Source organism: Tinamus guttatus, unplaced genomic scaffold (genome assembly GCF_059628265.1).
Source record: "Tinamus guttatus ecotype Peru unplaced genomic scaffold, ASM5962826v1 Tinamus_guttatus_pri_ptg000702l, whole genome shotgun sequence".
Taxonomy (NCBI): Eukaryota; Metazoa; Chordata; class Aves; order Tinamiformes; family Tinamidae; genus Tinamus; species Tinamus guttatus.
The window spans coordinates 492,604-510,574 of record NW_028289236.1 but is presented as its reverse complement, the minus strand read 5'-3'; the positions used below and the strand labels follow the sequence as shown (position 1 = coordinate 510,574).

General features: G+C 47.1%; 1 protein-coding gene across 1 annotated transcript in view; it reads right to left on the bottom strand.

The window, feature by feature from the left end:
- Window positions 1-6,383: 6,383 nt before the first annotated feature.
- Window positions 6,384-17,971, bottom strand: part of SLX9 (SLX9 ribosome biogenesis factor) — a 47,380-nt gene continuing 35,792 nt past the window's right edge. The window contains exons 4-6 of the mRNA XM_088536699.1: window positions 14,302-14,455; window positions 9,712-9,780; window positions 6,384-7,034 (exon numbers count right to left, since the gene is read on the bottom strand). Coding sequence (XP_088392825.1) covers window positions 6,905-7,034; window positions 9,712-9,780; window positions 14,302-14,455 — 353 coding nt within the window. The 3' untranslated portion in view covers window positions 6,384-6,904. The remainder of the gene's footprint in view (window positions 7,035-9,711; window positions 9,781-14,301; window positions 14,456-17,971) is intronic.

Sequence of the window (17,971 nt, the reverse complement as noted above, 5' to 3'; positions counted from 1 at the left end):
CTGGGGATAGTTCCACCACTGGCTAGAAAGACAAATCTTCAGTCCCTTGTAGCTGGCAGGGCCATGAGAGCACAGTAGGAGATGAAGAATATACTCACCCTCTCCTCACACCCTGCTGTCCCATAGATCAGACCGAGGTCTTGCTGTGCTTTGGAAGCTGTTCCTGGGTCTGGCACAATTGTGACCAGTGCCAGAGGTTAGGATCAAGCCAGAGGATATGCAGGTTAAGCTCTGCATAGCTGGAAAACACAGTACCTCTCCATTATGCCTCCAGTTATTCCTTTTTAACCGCCAGCAAGAGAGGGCTTCATTCTCATGTGATTACACTGCAGGGATGGAGGGAAGGTAGGATGTCGGTCAGTTGGAGCAATCCAAATACAGACTACTCATCCAGCTAGAGTCTCCCTGCCAGGGCCTTGGGATCTCTTCACTGTTCCCGCAGGAGAAAACAAATCAATCTGTCATGCTGCCTTCCTCCTCCTCCGCATACTGGTGCTGGTCTGAAGAGGTGGCACCAACAGAAACTTGGCAGCAAGAAGTTGGTTGTAACAGGTCCAAGTGCAAGTCCTTGCTTCAGCCCTCCTCAAACCAGAGGCTGCAGAAGTTCCACCTTTCACTCCAAGTGGCAAGGAGCTGAGGCTCCCAAAGGAGCCTGCCTTTGGGAATTGTTTTCTTCTCCAACATTGACTTGATTTAACTTTGAAGCTGTGCAAAGGTAAGTTTGGGCTAGAGACGTCCAAAGATCCCTTCCAGGCTAAATTACTATCATTTTAAGTGTGAATGGGAGAGCACAGAAGTCTCTGTTCCCCCACTGAAGCAGCACAACCAAAGCTGCTGAATTATTTTTATGAATTACAGAACAGCAGACCAGCCTGAGGATTGGTATGATCTTCTACACTCTCGAAACATGGACAGCAATCAAAAATGTTATTTCATTTGCAAGCCACTTCCAGGCAGCAAGTTGTACTGATATTTTCACTCCTCAGTGAAGGATCGGGACACACAAAGCACGGGGTCACACTGAGACCTTCTGTCCAAGCCATGTATCAGTCCAGGTCCTCTTCCCTTTTGCTTTTTTCCTGCCACAGACACGAGATCTCTTTAGACTCCATGTTGCTTAGATGAGACCCGTGAGCTCACAGCACCTGGCACGGCATCGCCCTGCCCAAGCACAGGCCTTTCTATGCAGCACCACGTACCTTACAACTGGAGAAGAGCTGTCTGCAACTTCCAGGGACCCCGCTGTGGACATCAGCAGTAGTGACTGCCAGAGTATAAGGAATTTTTTTTGCCACTTTTCTCAAACTGAAGCTAAGGTCAGTTTTCACAAAAGAGAAAGAGGTCGTCATGGACAACAGCTGGCCACAACGAAGGAAGACAAAGTGAGTCTTCAAGAAAAAAAAAGACTTAAGAAAATAACAATAGAAGTGACACTGTCTGCTTGAATTCACAAGAAGTAAATTTTTCTCAACAAATGTCAAGTACTTTTGGAAAAGGCTGTAGTTCAAATGATAAAGGGAACAAGGTTAAGTTATTTTTTCTGTAAAGCAGGAAACAGACTTCACTGTCCTCCTGTTGTCCAAGAAAAGGTACTACCAACTCCTACTTACAGCCCCATGCCTGTATCTTGCAATAACACTGCCTTGACTTCTCTAGGCAATCAGATTTGCCAACCCAAAGGATTTGATTATAGAGATAGGGAGGAAAAAGAAAAAAGACCAGAAAAGGAGCAGAAAAAAGCAGGGAAAAAGCAGTGTGCATCAGCCCTTTTTTTTACAGAATCCAGTACAGAATATATGTACCAGGAAGATACAGATCCACTGAAGAGCAGGAGAGGATGCGTTTCCAAAGATTAGCTCCCAGTCAAATGCTACTTGCTGGAATGGCAAGGAGCTGCCAGCTGTACCGGCCTGGCCGCTTCGCTCTTCGATCCAGAACCCAGCTACTGTGGTGCTATTTGCCTCTAAGCCTGAACTGGCAGGAGTTATGCTGGTAAAAGCCATCAAACAGGCTTAGCTGTAGGAAACAGGAAAGCCATGGGGCCAACAGCTCACAGTTTCAACTGCAGTATTGAGCAAAAGCATTCTCCCTCCGGCGTAAGTCATATTTTCCGTAAGAGAAAATGACTGGGGGACTCCCTTGTGCAAGGTCTATTAGGAAAATTTTCAGTGCAGACAGGCCAGAAAGCAGAAGGAAAGAGTAAGGACTCTACACACTCACTCCATGGACTTCCTTGGGTCAGGCAAAGGGTCAGGGCCAGGTCTGTGACCCACCAAACTTCTATGATATGCGCAGATGGCCTGAGGCAAGCCTTAAATCGAGGAGCAACAAAGCATGACGTGGTGCCATCATTGGCATGGGGACAAAAAGAAGGGGTTTACAACAGGTGCTATAACAAAATTCCTTTGAAAGCTGTGAACCAAAGACACTAACCACGAGCTGCTGGTAAAGGAGAATCCCCTCTCCACCCAAAAAAGCATTTGGGAGCTTTTGTGTGGAACAGAAAATATCTGCTGGCACCACAAGAGGGATAGGACACCCGGAACTGTACTGCAGATGTGTTTCAGTTCACAGCCTTCAAGAGCAAAATCACCAACAAGAAAATAAAACAAAATGTTGCAAAAAATAGCCTCAAACCTTCCTAGTTCCGAATTTGCAGCGCATTCACTGCTTACTCACTTTTTGCTAAGTCTAGAGCTGCCAGGTCAGGCCCCCACCCTTCCCTCCAGCACAACTGCGCTCTGCAGCTTGGAAGCTATTTTTTTCCACCCTGCTATCAAAAAAAAAAAGAAAAAAAAGAGAGAAAAAAAAGACATCATTGTCGTGAAAGCTTTTATCGTCCTGAAAACGTGCCAACTGCGAAGGCGACTCTGCGTCTCAGACGCCTGTTTCCTGGCAGATTTTACATCCTTTGCTCAACTGCTAGGATGGCGGGGGCAGGAGGTGCCTGCAGCAGCGGCAGGCTGTGAACTAGAGTTTTATACAATCACGTGTTTAACTGCTGCTGAATGCCCCAGAGAGCAAAACTTTCAAACCCAGGGCTAAGCAACACAAGAGCCAGACAAACATCCAAGCAACAGCATCAGCCTGTCCAAGGTAAGGAAAAGGGGTGAACATGATGCATGGTGACGCTGCGCACAGACCATCAGGATGGGGACAGGCTACCAGGACAGATACAGAAAAGGTGTTTGGTGCTGGTTTTGCACTCAGAAATCCCTGTTCCCTTCCAGCCTCAAACTGTAGGGGCTTTCATCAAAAAATAAACAAGACAAAAAAAAAAAAAAAGACACAATCCCAGCAGGACATTTTTCTTTTAAAGGCAGATTCTGATAGTTCCTTGGTATATGACAAGTAGTATCTACCCTTACCCACCTACCTGTAACTAGCTCTTCCATCAGCTGATGACCTGCCCTGGTAATGCAGTTCAGGAATTCAGGCCATCCAACGTTGGATGCAACTCTAAGTTACTTGGAACTGCCTGCGAAAAGGAAACTAAGCAGTCTGGAAAAACAGGAATGGATATGCTTTCAGATTTGTTCTCACCCCAGTGCACGATAAGTAGTTAGGAAGGAACTGGTCTGGAGTAGAGGTGGGACCAATCCTACTTATTCTTCAGATGCCTTAAATGATGGTCCCCACCAGCCAAGTACAGTGCACTAAGTTGATGGTGCACAGAAAATTGGCTTATATCAAACAAAGTTACCACTTCTGCCAGACCACTAAGAAGCACTGTATGCACCTCCCAGGCAGGAGTGTTTCATGGGGCTGCAGAGCAGCACTGCAGGGGAAAGTGTGGGGGCACAGCTTGACTTGCATGATCCAGCCCCCCAAGGAGGCCAAGACTCTTCACGTGTTCTGTATTTTCTAAAAAACTGCAAGAATAAAAAGTTGCAAAGCTCCTACTGATCACACAAGGAAAGAGCAATGAAAGTTAAATCCTCCAATAGGTCATGAGAGCTTTTCTCTTTCTACATCTCCCTGAAAGCCCTGCTCATTAGCAATAGGAAAAGTAAATCTTCATCTTGCTTTGTACCTGGGTATCTTCACCTCCTTCAACTTTCTCACTTTCTCTCTTTGCTGGCTTTCCCAGAGCTAACGGGAAGGACAAGACAGGCATCTGCTCTCCTCCATGGTGTCCAACTCAGCCTACAGGTACAGCATGTGGCAGCAAAGGAAGCAGGACCGCAGACAGAGCTGGCATTCAAAGCTTAAAATCCAAGATGGGCTGAAAGAAACACAACCTACCAGCAGCCAGATGCTCTCGAGAGGGCAACAGGAACAGAGAAGAAGTTGGGGAGATACTTAGAGCTGTTTGATACTGCCTATGGCCCTCACAGATGCTGCCTTCCAGAGCCTGCGACCTGGCAGCGGTGGAGAGCAGCAAAGCACATTCACCTCACAGCGCCGACGCAGGAGCCAGACGCTCTCCTGCCGCCGAGTGAGAGGAGAGCAACCGCCAGCCCTCTCCGAGTCCCAGAACAACGAGGTGGAGGATGGGACACAGCCAGCGTCTGTCTGCGGCCTCTGCCAGCGCGGCTCCCACCAGGCCTTTCGGGGAGGAAGGCTGGCACACGGCAGCTTCTCCAATGACCAGCACTACCAGCGGTCCCATCTGCATGTCTGCGTCGTTGGGGTTAAAAGGTAGGCATTAAAAGACCTGCCTTTGTTAGTGCCAGCCTAGAGGAAGAAGAAAAGCAGCATCATTAGCAAAGCAATAGACATGTATAATTAAGGATGCCTGCCACTTCCCATTATAGCTGATTTTAGGCACCAGCTTGGATAGGAGTTGGCTGCCGTTTCCATGCTTTGTCTGAGCATCAGAATGAATTTCTTTTGTAACGGGTTCAGATGTTTCTCAGAGTTGATCCAAAAAATGTAGGTTGTTTTTCCAGGGTCTGAAGACACTGTTAGCTTCAAGAGACAGTGCTGATGTCTCTGGCATTTCAATTCAGGATTATTTCAAACAGGGAATAGCTGTGCTTTCAGTTGTCTCTTAACAGATTCAACTCACCTTATTTCCTCAGTCACAACCTTCACAACCACATCAGATGAAGGAAAAAGTCACCCTAATCACCACCAGCAAGTTCTTACTTGGCAAAAAAATTAAGAGACAACATGCATCAAACCTCTCATTTTCCCTGAGAACACATTTTCAACAACTAATGAATCCTTGAAGGAAGTCACTGAAAGGGTAACTTAGCTAACAAGTAAAACTTACATGGGGCAGAGGGACAAAGAATTGGTTAAATCTGGCAACCAGGACAGACTGGCATGGTACTGAGCCACTCAGACAAGTATGCTGGGCTATTTGGACCATTGCTCTGGGCTGCCTTTCAGCCCCAGACTTACTGGAGCAATGGAGAGAGCCTGAGGCAACTAATATAGACCGTCTAAGGGAAGATCGTCATTCAGCTGCTCCTGCTGCCTGCTGAAACAAGTTCTCGCAGTACTAACCCTAAATTAGAACCTGGTTCCTATACAAGAAGGATGTTCCAGTAACAATCTAGACACGTTTTGTGGTCAAGTCTACGAAGATCCTAGCCCTGAAAGAAGGCCATTTCTCTCAGTCTTCCTGGAGCTTTCTTCCCACTCATATTTGAACACAAGCTGACAAGGATTTCCTTGAGTTCAACCCCAAAACTGAACTAGCCCAGGCCTTCCTGCCAAACCAGAGCCAGGGGACACTTTGGGACATGGGCTGGAACAGCCTCTTCCATGCAGTTCTGTTTCCACAAAGGATTAACCACATCAGTGCTGGGCACTTGGGCCACATCATCTTTACCCGGAGGCACAACCAAGTGGGAGCTGAGGGTACTTTGGGAAGCGCAGATGGATAATACAAGTGCTGGTCCTGGACTCAACTGCCACTAAGTGAACAGCTGGCCTTACAAAGCAAGCTCTCCCACTTAAATCTTTACACTGCTGGGACCTCCAGTCAAATTGGAATTCTGGTCTGACAGCTGGCACTCCACCCCCGTTTTGGTGCCAACTAAATATTGCTAAATATGGCAGCAGTACAAAGTGTTTGAATTTGTTAACCATTTCCAATACTTTACTCTCTGCTGAAGACATGGGTGCTTTGAGATGCTTCCTTCAGGGCAAGCCAAGCTGGGAACACAACATAGGCCAGAAGGAATCAACATCATCTGCTCAAAGCAGCCGCTTCCAGGGTAGCAAAAAGACAAGTCTTAACTTTGACATGAGCTGCAGTGATTTCAAGTGTCTTCTGTTGCGTGCAGCAGCAGTCTCGTGATTAATTTTATATATGTCGGGGGAAAACAAACAAACAAACAAAACACATCCTTTTAAGTATTTTTTTTCCAGAATAAACTTGTATTTTAACTCACAGTTATCAAGACAAGACCCAGGCAAACTCAGTACTGTGTGAAAGTGCATTTATTCCAAAGCTGAATTTTCATATAAAACAGGGAACGGCAGCATCAATCTTTACACAGAGCTACGGCGCTCTTCCAGGCTCCAGGGCTTGGGGTCTTGAACAATCATCACAGAGCACCAGGGAACCTCTTTTCAGAGTCGTCAGCAAAGAGGTGAGGTAGGGAGCAAGAGAACAAAAAAGCAGACACATTGCCAGTGGCATAATTTAAGAAATTGTGCCTGCTCACAAGAAGGGAGAAGGTGTCAAGACACTTCGCAGGAAGCTTAATGTCTGCACAAAGATCTCACAGAACACCCTGCTCTGCAGGCTACTTGCCAAGGAGCAGCTGCCTCCATCAGGAGAACTGCATTATTTCTGCAGACAGAAAACAGGACTGTTGGGTTTAATAATCTGTTGGACAGCTTCCAAAGACCAAAGTGGCTGAGAGGCCATATTAGTGCTGTGCTCCCCCGCGGCCTGGAGCCCTCGCGCTGGCTCCAGTGTGCGTGCTTGGTCCCAACTGATGCCCTAGAAGGGTTTACCTTCCTCCTCCTCCTGCCTCAGCCTCTTGGAGAGATGCTCACTAATGGCCATGAGTGGGTTGGCCTTGTACTTGGGGTTCGTAATGACCTCATGAAATCGAGCCATCTCCTCCTGTCTGGGGAGAGAAAAGAATAAACACAAACACACAAACGGTGAGTGCCTCATGCATAAGGGACTGAGCAGGTAAGAACAAGAACCATACAGCAATGAGTTTCTGTACAGACAGAATTATCCTGGGTGTAAACCTCCAAGAAAATAGTACAAAAAATAGACTTAATTCACCCAAGGCCAAAGCTTAAATTACTGCCAACTCCATGGGCTCCAAGCACTTGATCTCATGCCACAAAAGCACAGACAACCATGTTAGTTCCCACCATCCCTTGGAAAATCTGGAGCTTTCCCATAGTAAATCAGGACCAAGAGACAGTGGGGATCCAGTAAATCTTCTAAGAATGAAAAATATTCAGAGTGCACTAGCACAAAAGCAGATCCTGCATTTAAGAGCTCATCTCTCTGTGCTCCACATAGACACTTGGTAATCCTGATTGCAACACTAGTTAGACACCAGGGGAGGAGCAGGGGATAGAACTACCTCTGTATACGTGGGGGTCACAGCTGGTTGTTGTGGAATCTTTTCTTAAAAAGCAGGCAGGGCTATTGCTTCAGGAGAAGAATAAGAACACAGAAGGAATGTAAATAGATGAATATATGAAAGGCTGAGTTTTCCTATAAGCCACTTCCACTGTGGCTTCCCCATCTCCTCCACACAGATTGCCAGGCTCTGCACGGCCCAGCCAGCCACACACCAGCAGTCCCTGTGCATCATCAGAGGGCTCCCTGACCTGCACCAGGCAGCCCCTGCCTCTCTCTAGGATATCCCTTCCTTTGGTGCCAGCCTTACCCCTATCAGAGAAACAGAAAGAAATGACAAATCTCAGGCTCAGTGTGAGACAGTTGAGGCAATGGGGGTGAAGGCTGGAGAACCTCCTCTCCTACCTGAAGTCCTAGAAAATGGACTTCATGATCTCCCCTGTTGGGGATCACAGTTTTTACAGTGAGATCACTACAGTAGGATACAAGCCAGTACTCAGTACAGGTGGCCAGATTAATGTAGAGAGGCCAGGAGGATATCCAATGATCTCACACCTGCTTGCTGATACAGAAGATAGTGCAGTCATCCACTCGGGTGATCTGTAAAGTCCCAAATCAAAATGCGTTTCTCACCCATGAGTTCCAGAACAACGGCACACTGGTGGCACACCAGGCCATGATCCTTGGGCTTCTGCAACGAGCCAAAGGAGGACTCGTCCGGAAAGGCAGGGCTGAGCTAAAGTCACTGCAGCGAGGACACCTGCCAAATGTGACCAACCGATAAACTCCTACAATGGAAGAAAGCTCAGAGGAGACGGGGTGAGGCACCCATGAAGTTCAGGAATAATGCAGGGTGTGATTCACTAGCCACAGCTGGTGCACAGAAAGTTGACTGTAGCTCAACACAAAGCGAGCCAGAGGGTGAGCTTTGATTTAGATAAGCAGAAGTTGAGTGGATCAACTGATGTAAATGTTTCTTCCTGAAACAGCTACATCTACCCAGAGAAAAGAGTATGCGTGACCCATTCTAACACCGAGTATAAAACCTGAACTGCAAAAGAATTTCAAAGAGAGACAGAGTGCTGGACTCCGACACCAGCTCCAGGCAGAGGAGGATGTTCACAGACTGCACATAAGAGAATGCTCGGATCCACAAACCCACTTATTCTCCTCAACACCTGGAACTGAACAACCTAGAATTGCCAGACAAAACTTTTAAGTGCAGATCACAGAAAGCAAAGACTGCCAGATGACAGCGCTTAGCTGCAGGAGGGCTGTGCTGATGGGAAGTCAAGTTCTTGATGACTGCTTGTGTTATAAAACATCTACTAGGTTATACAGAGGAGCAAGATGCTACCAGCCACTTAATGAACTCCAGAGATTATTCAAAAACATGCAGTGCTTCATTCTACAAGAAAAGTTGTGGTGGGGCCAATACAGAGTTGACCCTATGAAGGAAGCAAGGCATGCAAGTTGTGATTCCCGAGGTGATCCAGCAAAGGACCGTAGCTCATGATGCTTTGCAGGGATTCAGGAGCTCCTTCTCTATGCAACCATTCCCTGAGGGTATCAGCTAGAACTAGATGGGAGTGTCACTGAAAACTGAGTCACAGCTGGATGTTAGCAGGTCCAACTAAGCAATTTGAGAAAGAAAAAAGGCACCGCTTGTTTGGTAACAGCACTGCCTGTGTCTCACAAGGGGACGCAGCACAGGCATGCTTGCTTTGCACAGTCACACCTAGAAGGTCTCCAGTTAAGCAGTACTGGCGGCATGAGTACCTGCATTGCAGTGTTTCCAGAGGAGCAGAAGCACTCATGAGACAATGGGATTTGAAAGAGGTATCCCCATAAGTGGTGTCATGGGGAACCAGAGAGGCAATCTATCCCCAAGGACAACTATGGTCAGCAGGGACAAGATGATAATTGGTCTGGGCTTCTACTGAAACCCTAGAGATCATATACAGGAGACTCAAGCTAGCAATTCATTTTCAATGAGGCCAGGAAGGTGAATTAAAGGATCAAGTTCCCAAGTCTCCTGCAATTAGAAGACTCCAGGAGGTGTAGGCATCTCTGCCAAAGGCAGCAGCATCTCTGAACACATAAAGGTGTGCTAAAATACCACAAAAAGAGTCCAACAGAAAGACAACATTGAAAAGACCTATAGGGAGCATGGACCAGATACTCTGATAAATGGTACTTACAAAAGCCTGTGTTTCTGAGCTTGTTTCATGACACAGAAGTCTGTTGGTTCCGCCTTTGTTGTCCTGTGGCTGTGAAGAGAAGATATGAAATAAGTGAGTAATGTTATAGAGGAGAGAAAATTTAGCAACAGGTGAGGAGATGGAAAGAGTTCAATGACTCTGAATCTGCCTTTCTAGAAAGTATAGATAATTGCCTGCACAAAAATGGTCCTGAAAAGCCATTGTTTCCATAGCCAGACAACAAGGGAAGTACAACACATTCTGCCACACACTGACAACAGCTCCGGAATCAGGACCACCAAGGCCAGAGGTTAATGCCAGTGGAAAAAATAGGATCACTTAACTCTAGAACTGGTCATGAGCTGTCCATGCCTGGATCACTTTCTGCTCATCGCTAGCTTCCAGATCAAAGTGATACTGTTGCCTGGAGAAGAGATCCAGGGAACTTCCCTGGCCCACTGTCTAGCTCATCCTTGCCCAGCTCATGCTACAGAGCTCCAGTCTTGGCAGGCATCACACTCAACATGGAAGAGGGAGCAGCTGGCCTTGCTGCTGACCAGTTCTGCTTAGGGTCTTGCAGTGGGGTCATTAAAGAAAAAGGTTCTACTTATATTTTAAGGTAATGAATGGCAATATTCCTTTCTCCCTCTCAACACAAACTGGCAAATCTTTGGGTAACGGAAGTTAGCTGCAGATCAGTTAAGCTAATGGCAAAGCACAACAGAGCTTCAGCTTTTACAGTGAAATCCAGAATCTAGAAATTCCCATGAATCTACAATAACGAAATGATTTACAACGTGCAGCTGAGGCACAGGGGCAAGTCCAGATTCACGCTCTCTGCACCCATTTCGTATTTCTGGGTAAAGTCCAAGGAGACCAAAGTTATCACCCCATCCTGCATAGAACCCTGCACTGGACAGCTGTGGTGTCATACAGAAGATGAACAGGAGAAGCAATCCTGACCCAAATCAGTTTTCCTCAAGGAGGATCCCCACAAACACAAACCCTTCCCACCCGATTTACTTCCTGCCCCAGCATCCAAGCTCCCTGCCCAACCACACAAACGCAGACACCGTGGATGCTGGTTAGCCAGGCCCGGCAGCACAAGGGCTATTCAGGAACGGCAGCTGGGCACATCAATGCCTGCACGCTGCGCACTTGGGCTCCTGTCCCTGCTGCGGTCACCCTGGCACTGCTGGGTTACGTAACAGGCCTGCGAGTTCATGCGGCACCACGAGCAGCAAGAGCAGATAAACAGCTACAGGGGCCTGAGCAGCAGTCCCTCACGTTGCTCTGTCCTCCTGCAAGAGCAGGAAACTTCTTTACTCACTTCATGTTCGTTATTATTTGGCACAGGAGCAATTTCCTGGTCACTGCCCCCGTTTACCTAGATCACTCAAGGCAGCATAAAGAAAACCCTTCTTTATGAGGGCAACCCCAATCAGCAGAGTACGGGGCTGCAAAATCTGTCATGGGGACTTGAGGGCACACACAACGTTTTCAAAGGAAAGTAGGTCTCAAATAGCTCTGCAGAGGGTAACCCAACTTAAAGAAAAGCCTTTCCAGAGTGCACCACTGGACACACTACAAGATGGTAGCTCCTGTGGCTGTGCCTCTCAAGACAACTTGCTCTAGGCCACTCCGTAAGATGCAGGACTGCTTTAAGGTGTCACATCCACTTTTGCTTTTGGGAAGAGTCACATCACTGTTTCAAGGGACTCAATGCTTCTGAGGGCTTTTCAGTTCCACCCAACACCTCTGTCCCCCTGGTCTGACACGTTTGAAAGGCTGTTGTCCGAATTTCCACTAACAAATCACCAGGATGCTGCCCGCTCACTCGGACTGTGAATGGCAGCCCTGTTTCATTACACTTCATTGCCTTCATTCATTATAAATCAGAATAAAAACCTCACTGTAATGCTCTCTTACCCAGCAGGAGATCAAATTCCTGGAGAATCTAATCTTTTATTAATACTGCTGACAAATCACCAGAGTATTACCCTTCATTTATGTAATGATTCAAATCCTATAAAAGCCTCTTCTGATTATTTCAAACACTTATGTACACGCATTCTCATGCAGCACAGGAAGCCACAAGCCATCAAGGGGATTAGTCGTCCACAGAGGGAAGAGCACTGTAGCTCTTCCATCCCAGCTGCAAAAGGGACTGGTTTTTGGTTGGCACGTCATGGACAATGTCAGCTCATGTCAAGCTCCCACATCAGCCAAAATGACTGCGGACAGGCCTGGCCAACATCAAATTTCTCAGCCAGAGCAGTGCCACTCTACCCTTTTGTGCCCTGAGTCCCACTGGGCTTTCTAGATACTAGGGCCCTGCAGTCGAAGTGAAAACAGAGCCAGAAGATGAGCTCAATCTTCCAGAGGACAAGGGCTGCCAGAGTCCCTGGAAGATCTTGGAGAGGCAGAGAAAGAGCGATGGAGCTGACAACACTGCTCGGAGGAAGTCAGGCTAAAAGCTTGTATAAAACCATAGGAAGCGTCCACGTGCACTGCACATCCATAAAATATATTATAGAAACAGAATATTGACTGTAGCGGGTCAGATGGAAGGAGCCTTTTGGCCAGTATCCCTGTTAGAGAAGTGCACAGCAGATGGCCAGGGAAGAGCATAACCACAGTGGGAGCACAGGCCCCATCCCCTACATCCCTGCGAGAGGCCGAGCGGGCGCAGCGCGGCCACGGGCAGGACGCTGCGCGGAGCCCTCCTCCTTGGGCCTGCCAGGCCCTGCCTGAACACGCGGCCTCGACGGCCTGCACGGCGGAGCTGCTCAGACCACAGACCTCCTCGTGCTAGGGTTGAACCTGCTGATCACTGTTTTTGTGAGATGCCTCTCTTTCTCATTCTGGAAAAGATGATGAACTGCTTCCTCTCCATATCACACACGACTTCACAGACTGTTACATTCCCAAGGTTCCTTGTCTCCACGCCCTTCAGAGGCTGAGGGCTGCCCAGCTCACTTAGGTACATGTTGTTGTAGTGCACCACCCACTCAAAGGGGGAAAAAACAGCTTTTTGACCTTAGGCTAAGACACAGCACAAAACTACATCCAGCCAAACCTCAGTGCCCTAAAAGACCTGGAACTCTGTGTACTTCTGCTGCTCATTCTCACTAAAAGAGAAGGCAGACTTAGACTTAGTAAATGGCCACATAAAGAAAAAAAAAGTAAAGAGAGAGAGATGCTATTCAAAGAATTAGCAGCCAAGTGAGAGAAAAATATTTTCCCTTGCTTAGATACAAGTCAGAAAAAAGTTTTATCTGAGGGTAAATTTCTAGAAGCACAAGGAACAGCCAACCCAACTCGGCCAGATTCTGTAGGTAGGCACCCCACCGGGGCCAAAGCTTATTTCTGGGGTGTCCAGCAAGTCACAAAAGTTCAGGGTATCTCCAGCCTTGCTCTGCAACCAAAGGACAGGCTGCTTTGCCAGACAGCCTTATACTTGTCTGTTCTCTAACCCAAACAGCTGTTTATTATGGTCAAAACCAGTTTCTAGTTTCACTCGCTATAGAGTGACTGGAGATGAGAGACAAGCACGCAGAGCTCTTTTGTTCTGCACTGGGGGATGGAAAAACACCTGCAATACTGACCAGATGGCCATGCGAGCACTACATTTAAAAAGAGAAAGCACAAGGGCAGAGCCACCTCCCCCCAGACCTGGCCAGTAGTCAAAAGTATAGTAGTATAGATCACAATGTAGCACAAGCGATGGAAAAGGGAGCAAATTCAATGCAATTTCCAACCAAAAGAGAAAACACATGGTCAGAAACCTAGCAAGCTCCTGGCAAGGCCGAAATTCTCTTTCAGTAAAATAAATAGAAAGGAAATACCATCTATCTGCTCTTGTCCAAAGTCACGTTCCAAGCCAACAGGGCAAACAAAGAAACTGGCCAAGGAGTAAAGCTGTGCTCAAAGGTTTCAAACTGACTCAGGAGAAAGCCTGAAGGTTTGGAAGGACAGAACAGCAAGCTGCAATGTAGCCAGAGGCCTACGTGGGAAGGAAGCCAAAAATCCTAGCAGGCAGCAGCACTCTTCTCAAACCTGGCTCTCCATCCATGTCCCTCTCTTGCACCACAACTGTGTGAATTAGACAAGCCAAACTCCTCTGCTTTCACTCTTGCAAAACAAGAACCACCTGAGTTTCCTTTGAATGCTTCAGATATGATCTGCTAGAAAAGAAAGGGTTTCTCTTATTTTGCCCTTTTTTTTTTCACCTCTAAAGGTGACATTTAGGACATCTTTCATTATAAAACACACGTCAATTGCAAATTCTCAAGTGAACACAGCAGTATTGCACTCTGGATGCTTGTGTGTCAATCTTGCAGCTCCTAAGAGGGTTGGTTGCTCCCAATCTGTCTCCTATCAAGCTGCATCTGAGGAAACCAGTTCCCTTCTTACCTGGAGATTCAGAGGGTACATTGTGGCCAGTGAAACATGAAGCTGAGAATGAGGCCCTGTTCTCCTGGCATTGAACTTCCCTTGCCTATAGCTACAAACTGAGCTGCAGGACATTTTATCCTGCACGAAGCATGAAGGAGAAACATACATTGCTCATCCCCAAACAACACATACCTCTTGGGTGTCTTCTTGTCCCTGCCACCTGTGGTCAGGTCAAAGAGCTCAGGAAGGGCTTCCATCAGTGGCTGCATGTCTCCCACCACAGGTGTTGCCTTCCGCTTCGCTTCAGCTTTCTGCTTCTGCTTGGCTAGCTTCACACCTTCTATTTCTGAGTTAGAAACAGGGCATTAGTGGGGGAAAGAGAAGTGTTTCCATGAGATACCTCATGATCCATGAAATTTCTAAGTCCCAACCTCCCCTTCTGCTTGCCTGTAACTGCACATACATCTCTATCAGCATTTGCAGTAGGAAATGGCATGCTTAGAATCAGGTTGTCTGAACTGTTTTCATCCCTTGCACCATAGCACATGAGACTACTCACTGCCCACAGCAACACAGCACAGGAGGCTGCTAGGAGCTTCCAGCTGACCTCCAGGGTACACCCATCTGTCCTAGATGGGCCAGAGCATCACCAGAGCAGCCAGAGCTCAGCATGCTCAGCGTGTTCTCTTTCCTTCTGCCAGACAACCACTAGGCCTGGAAATCAGCTTCTCTGCCTTGACACTATTAGGTGTGCCAGAAAGCTGGAGGAGGTGATGGAGTTCTCCCATGGTGCACTCAGTTAAGGCCAGAGCAGAAGAGCAGGCCTCTGCTGCCAGCCTCAAACAAGCTCTGTGCTCCTCATGGCAAACCAGGCCCTCTGAGCAAGGCCAGCCAGCCTGTCAGCGCTGCCCTGCACTGCCGTGGCCATCACCCTTCCCCTCAAGCAGGCACACACCACATGAAAGCATTTCGAGGACAAGCTTCAGCTCTAAACTGCGAACTCCTCATACGGACATTATGGAGCACAGGGACAGCAATCGTGCTGCCAAATTAGTCACTGCAGGAAGGACTATGGCTGTTAATGCAATGGAGCCACAAAAGGAGGCCTGCAATCATCAAAAGTATTTGTGGTGGAAACAAGACAACACTCAGTGCCATTCTGCAGACCCACAGACAAGATGTCACCTTGGTCTAACCTGGTGCTCCATTCAAGAAAGCAGAGCTCAAATCCATTGGATAACTGGTTATTCCTTTAATATTTTTGCCTTGTTCACTCCCCAACTTAAGCTGTTTGAGACAAACGACAACCGTTCTCGATGAACGGCAATTTTTGCTGTACATGGATGTTTGTGACAAATCGGGATTGTAAATGCTTCTCCTCACAGGAATCCCTGCCAAGAACACAGCTTTCTGTTCTGCATCACTTCTTTTTTTGGTCTGGCTTTATAAAGCTGGCTACTTTAGAGCTTTCATAAACATTCTGTGCTCAACATTTTCAGACACCTGATTCTGAGCAAACATCCCAAATTCTTTTCCTATGAGGTCTTCATCCTTGGAGCCATACGATACATATATTTTTAAATGCACATACTTCTAATGTCTAACACATTGCATAACTTTTTTTTTCCTGCGCTGGTCTTTCCTGAGATGATTTATTGGAATGGAAGAAATTTCCAAGTTTTGCATTCGCACTACTGGGCTGAACTTCAGTTCCCAGGGTCTTGGCATCCAATGTCAAAAAAGCAGGCCCAGGATAACAAGAAACAACAAACTCCTGGGAAGATTTAGGAAAACAGAGATTTCAAGATAACCATTTCAGCAAAGTTGGGTTCTCTTTTTGGGGAGCAAAGGGAGAAGAACAAGGAACTGCAAAACCCGCAGTAAAGAACAACAAGTTATATGCATCAGGCTAAAGCAATGAGCTCCAGTTTGAACCGACTGCAGCTCTTTGGGCTCAGTTACGACTGTGTTGAAGTGCTCAGTGTCACTGAAAAAGGCACCATCTTGGGAAACATGAGTTCATTTTACTCCAGCAGCTAATAATATCAGATTCTTTATTGATATGTATATAGGCTATTTACAGTTAATCAGTTTTTGTCTCGGTAAGAAGCTACACACCTGGTACTGACATTTGCTGAGTTTTTTTTTTTTTTTAAACCACAGCCTCTTATGGGACTTGGCTAAGCCTTAGTGCAGAATTTGCTAGGGGAATGGTGATATTTGCCAACTAGCTGCAAGTTCAGCTGGGGTACAAAGAGGGCCAGCAATCAGCTGTTGTTGTACCTGTAAAGCATTTCCAAGCATTTCCAATATCTGGTATCTTCCTGGACAGACAATTTCGGTTGAAATTTTCTGTCTTTGGGTTCTCCCCAAAGTAAAGCCTATGCATTTCATTTCTATTCACTCGGTTTAGTAATTTTAGAGCTAGAATAGGGGAAAGGGGCTTGTGTTAGAGCCAAAATATGTGTCATCTTGAGAAAGTCTTTACTGCTGCTGTAGGAGGGCAGGTTTGAGAGCACGAGAGCCTTCTCCTGGATTTTCTCCTATCCTCAACATGACTGACCTTGAACATGGAAGCAGTAGTGCCACCAAAGTCCAGGAGCTTGGCCTCTGTTTCTTGCATGAAGGCATGAATTCTGTGTACCCCTTTTCCATGAAATCACTATCATTAAGATGCTGCTAAGAATACAGCATCTGGTACTAGTCATGATGAGCAAAGGATATTGGGCCAGGGAAAGCTTGAGAAGGGCCTGCTGGAGCACAACTATGTTCCCACGGTAGTATCAAGTATGCACATGGAGAGAACACTTAAGGAGCACTGAAATTGCAGCCAGAAGGCCAGATGTCAGGACTATCACAACCAACTATGTGTTGTGCTTGACTGAGGGCTGAGCACAAGTAACTTGAATGCTTGGTGATGTAAAGGAAGCTTTCCTTAACACTCATTGTGTTAAATTGCCACCTTTTTATGTAAGGAAAGCCAGAGAGACCTTCATTGTGAGAGGTGAAATCACAAGCTGATGGACTCAAGCTCAGAGATCAGTGAGAGCTCAGGAGCAGAGAACATATGGCAGAGCAGAAAGATGCACCACTCCATCCCACATACAGTCTGCCAGCAATTCTGCTAGGAAAAAGGTATTAAGTGAACAGCGTGTCCCAAGAATAACTCCAGGTGGCAAGAAGCATCTTCCTGTTACACCCCTGCTTCAGAATCTTCTAAGACTCCTTCTGCTGAAAATATAGAGCTACTAGTTGGAGAGAAGCTGCCACATTCCTCGCTGCAGTCAGAAAGGCAAAGCCACCTCTCCTGCCCTCCAAAGGGTCCCTAGACGAGACCACCTTTAACTGCTTTGCAGAATGAGGTCCCTCATCGGCAACTCCCTGCTCCCCTGTCCCCTGCGAGGGGATGCCAGGCACACAGCTGTGCAACAAAAGCCAGACCTGAGCTTGCAAGTAATTTGGTACATGAGGACAGGTAGTGCATAACTAATATGAAAGCAGAGTACCTCAGAGTACCACAGCTGAAAGTCTTACCCTGCTGAGAAACTGGAAATGAAAATACAGAGGCACTTCCCACAGGAAGCAGGAGCACTTCAACCATGGGCTGATTTTGTTTGGCTCTTATTTCACAGCGACTAGAAAGTCAGCGCTGTCTGGTAGGTGGGTTCACTGACCCGTGGCCTCTGGGAGAGAGCAGTAGCACAACCAGACTCCCCAGAGGCCTTCCTTACCAAGGGGCACCCGGCCCCACTGCACTCTCCCAGCACTGCACAGAGATGGGGATTAGTTGGTGGCTGTGTGGGGCTCGGCTCCAGGCTCTCCTACACAGCCCTTCAGGAGCCATTTAGCTCATGCTGTGACT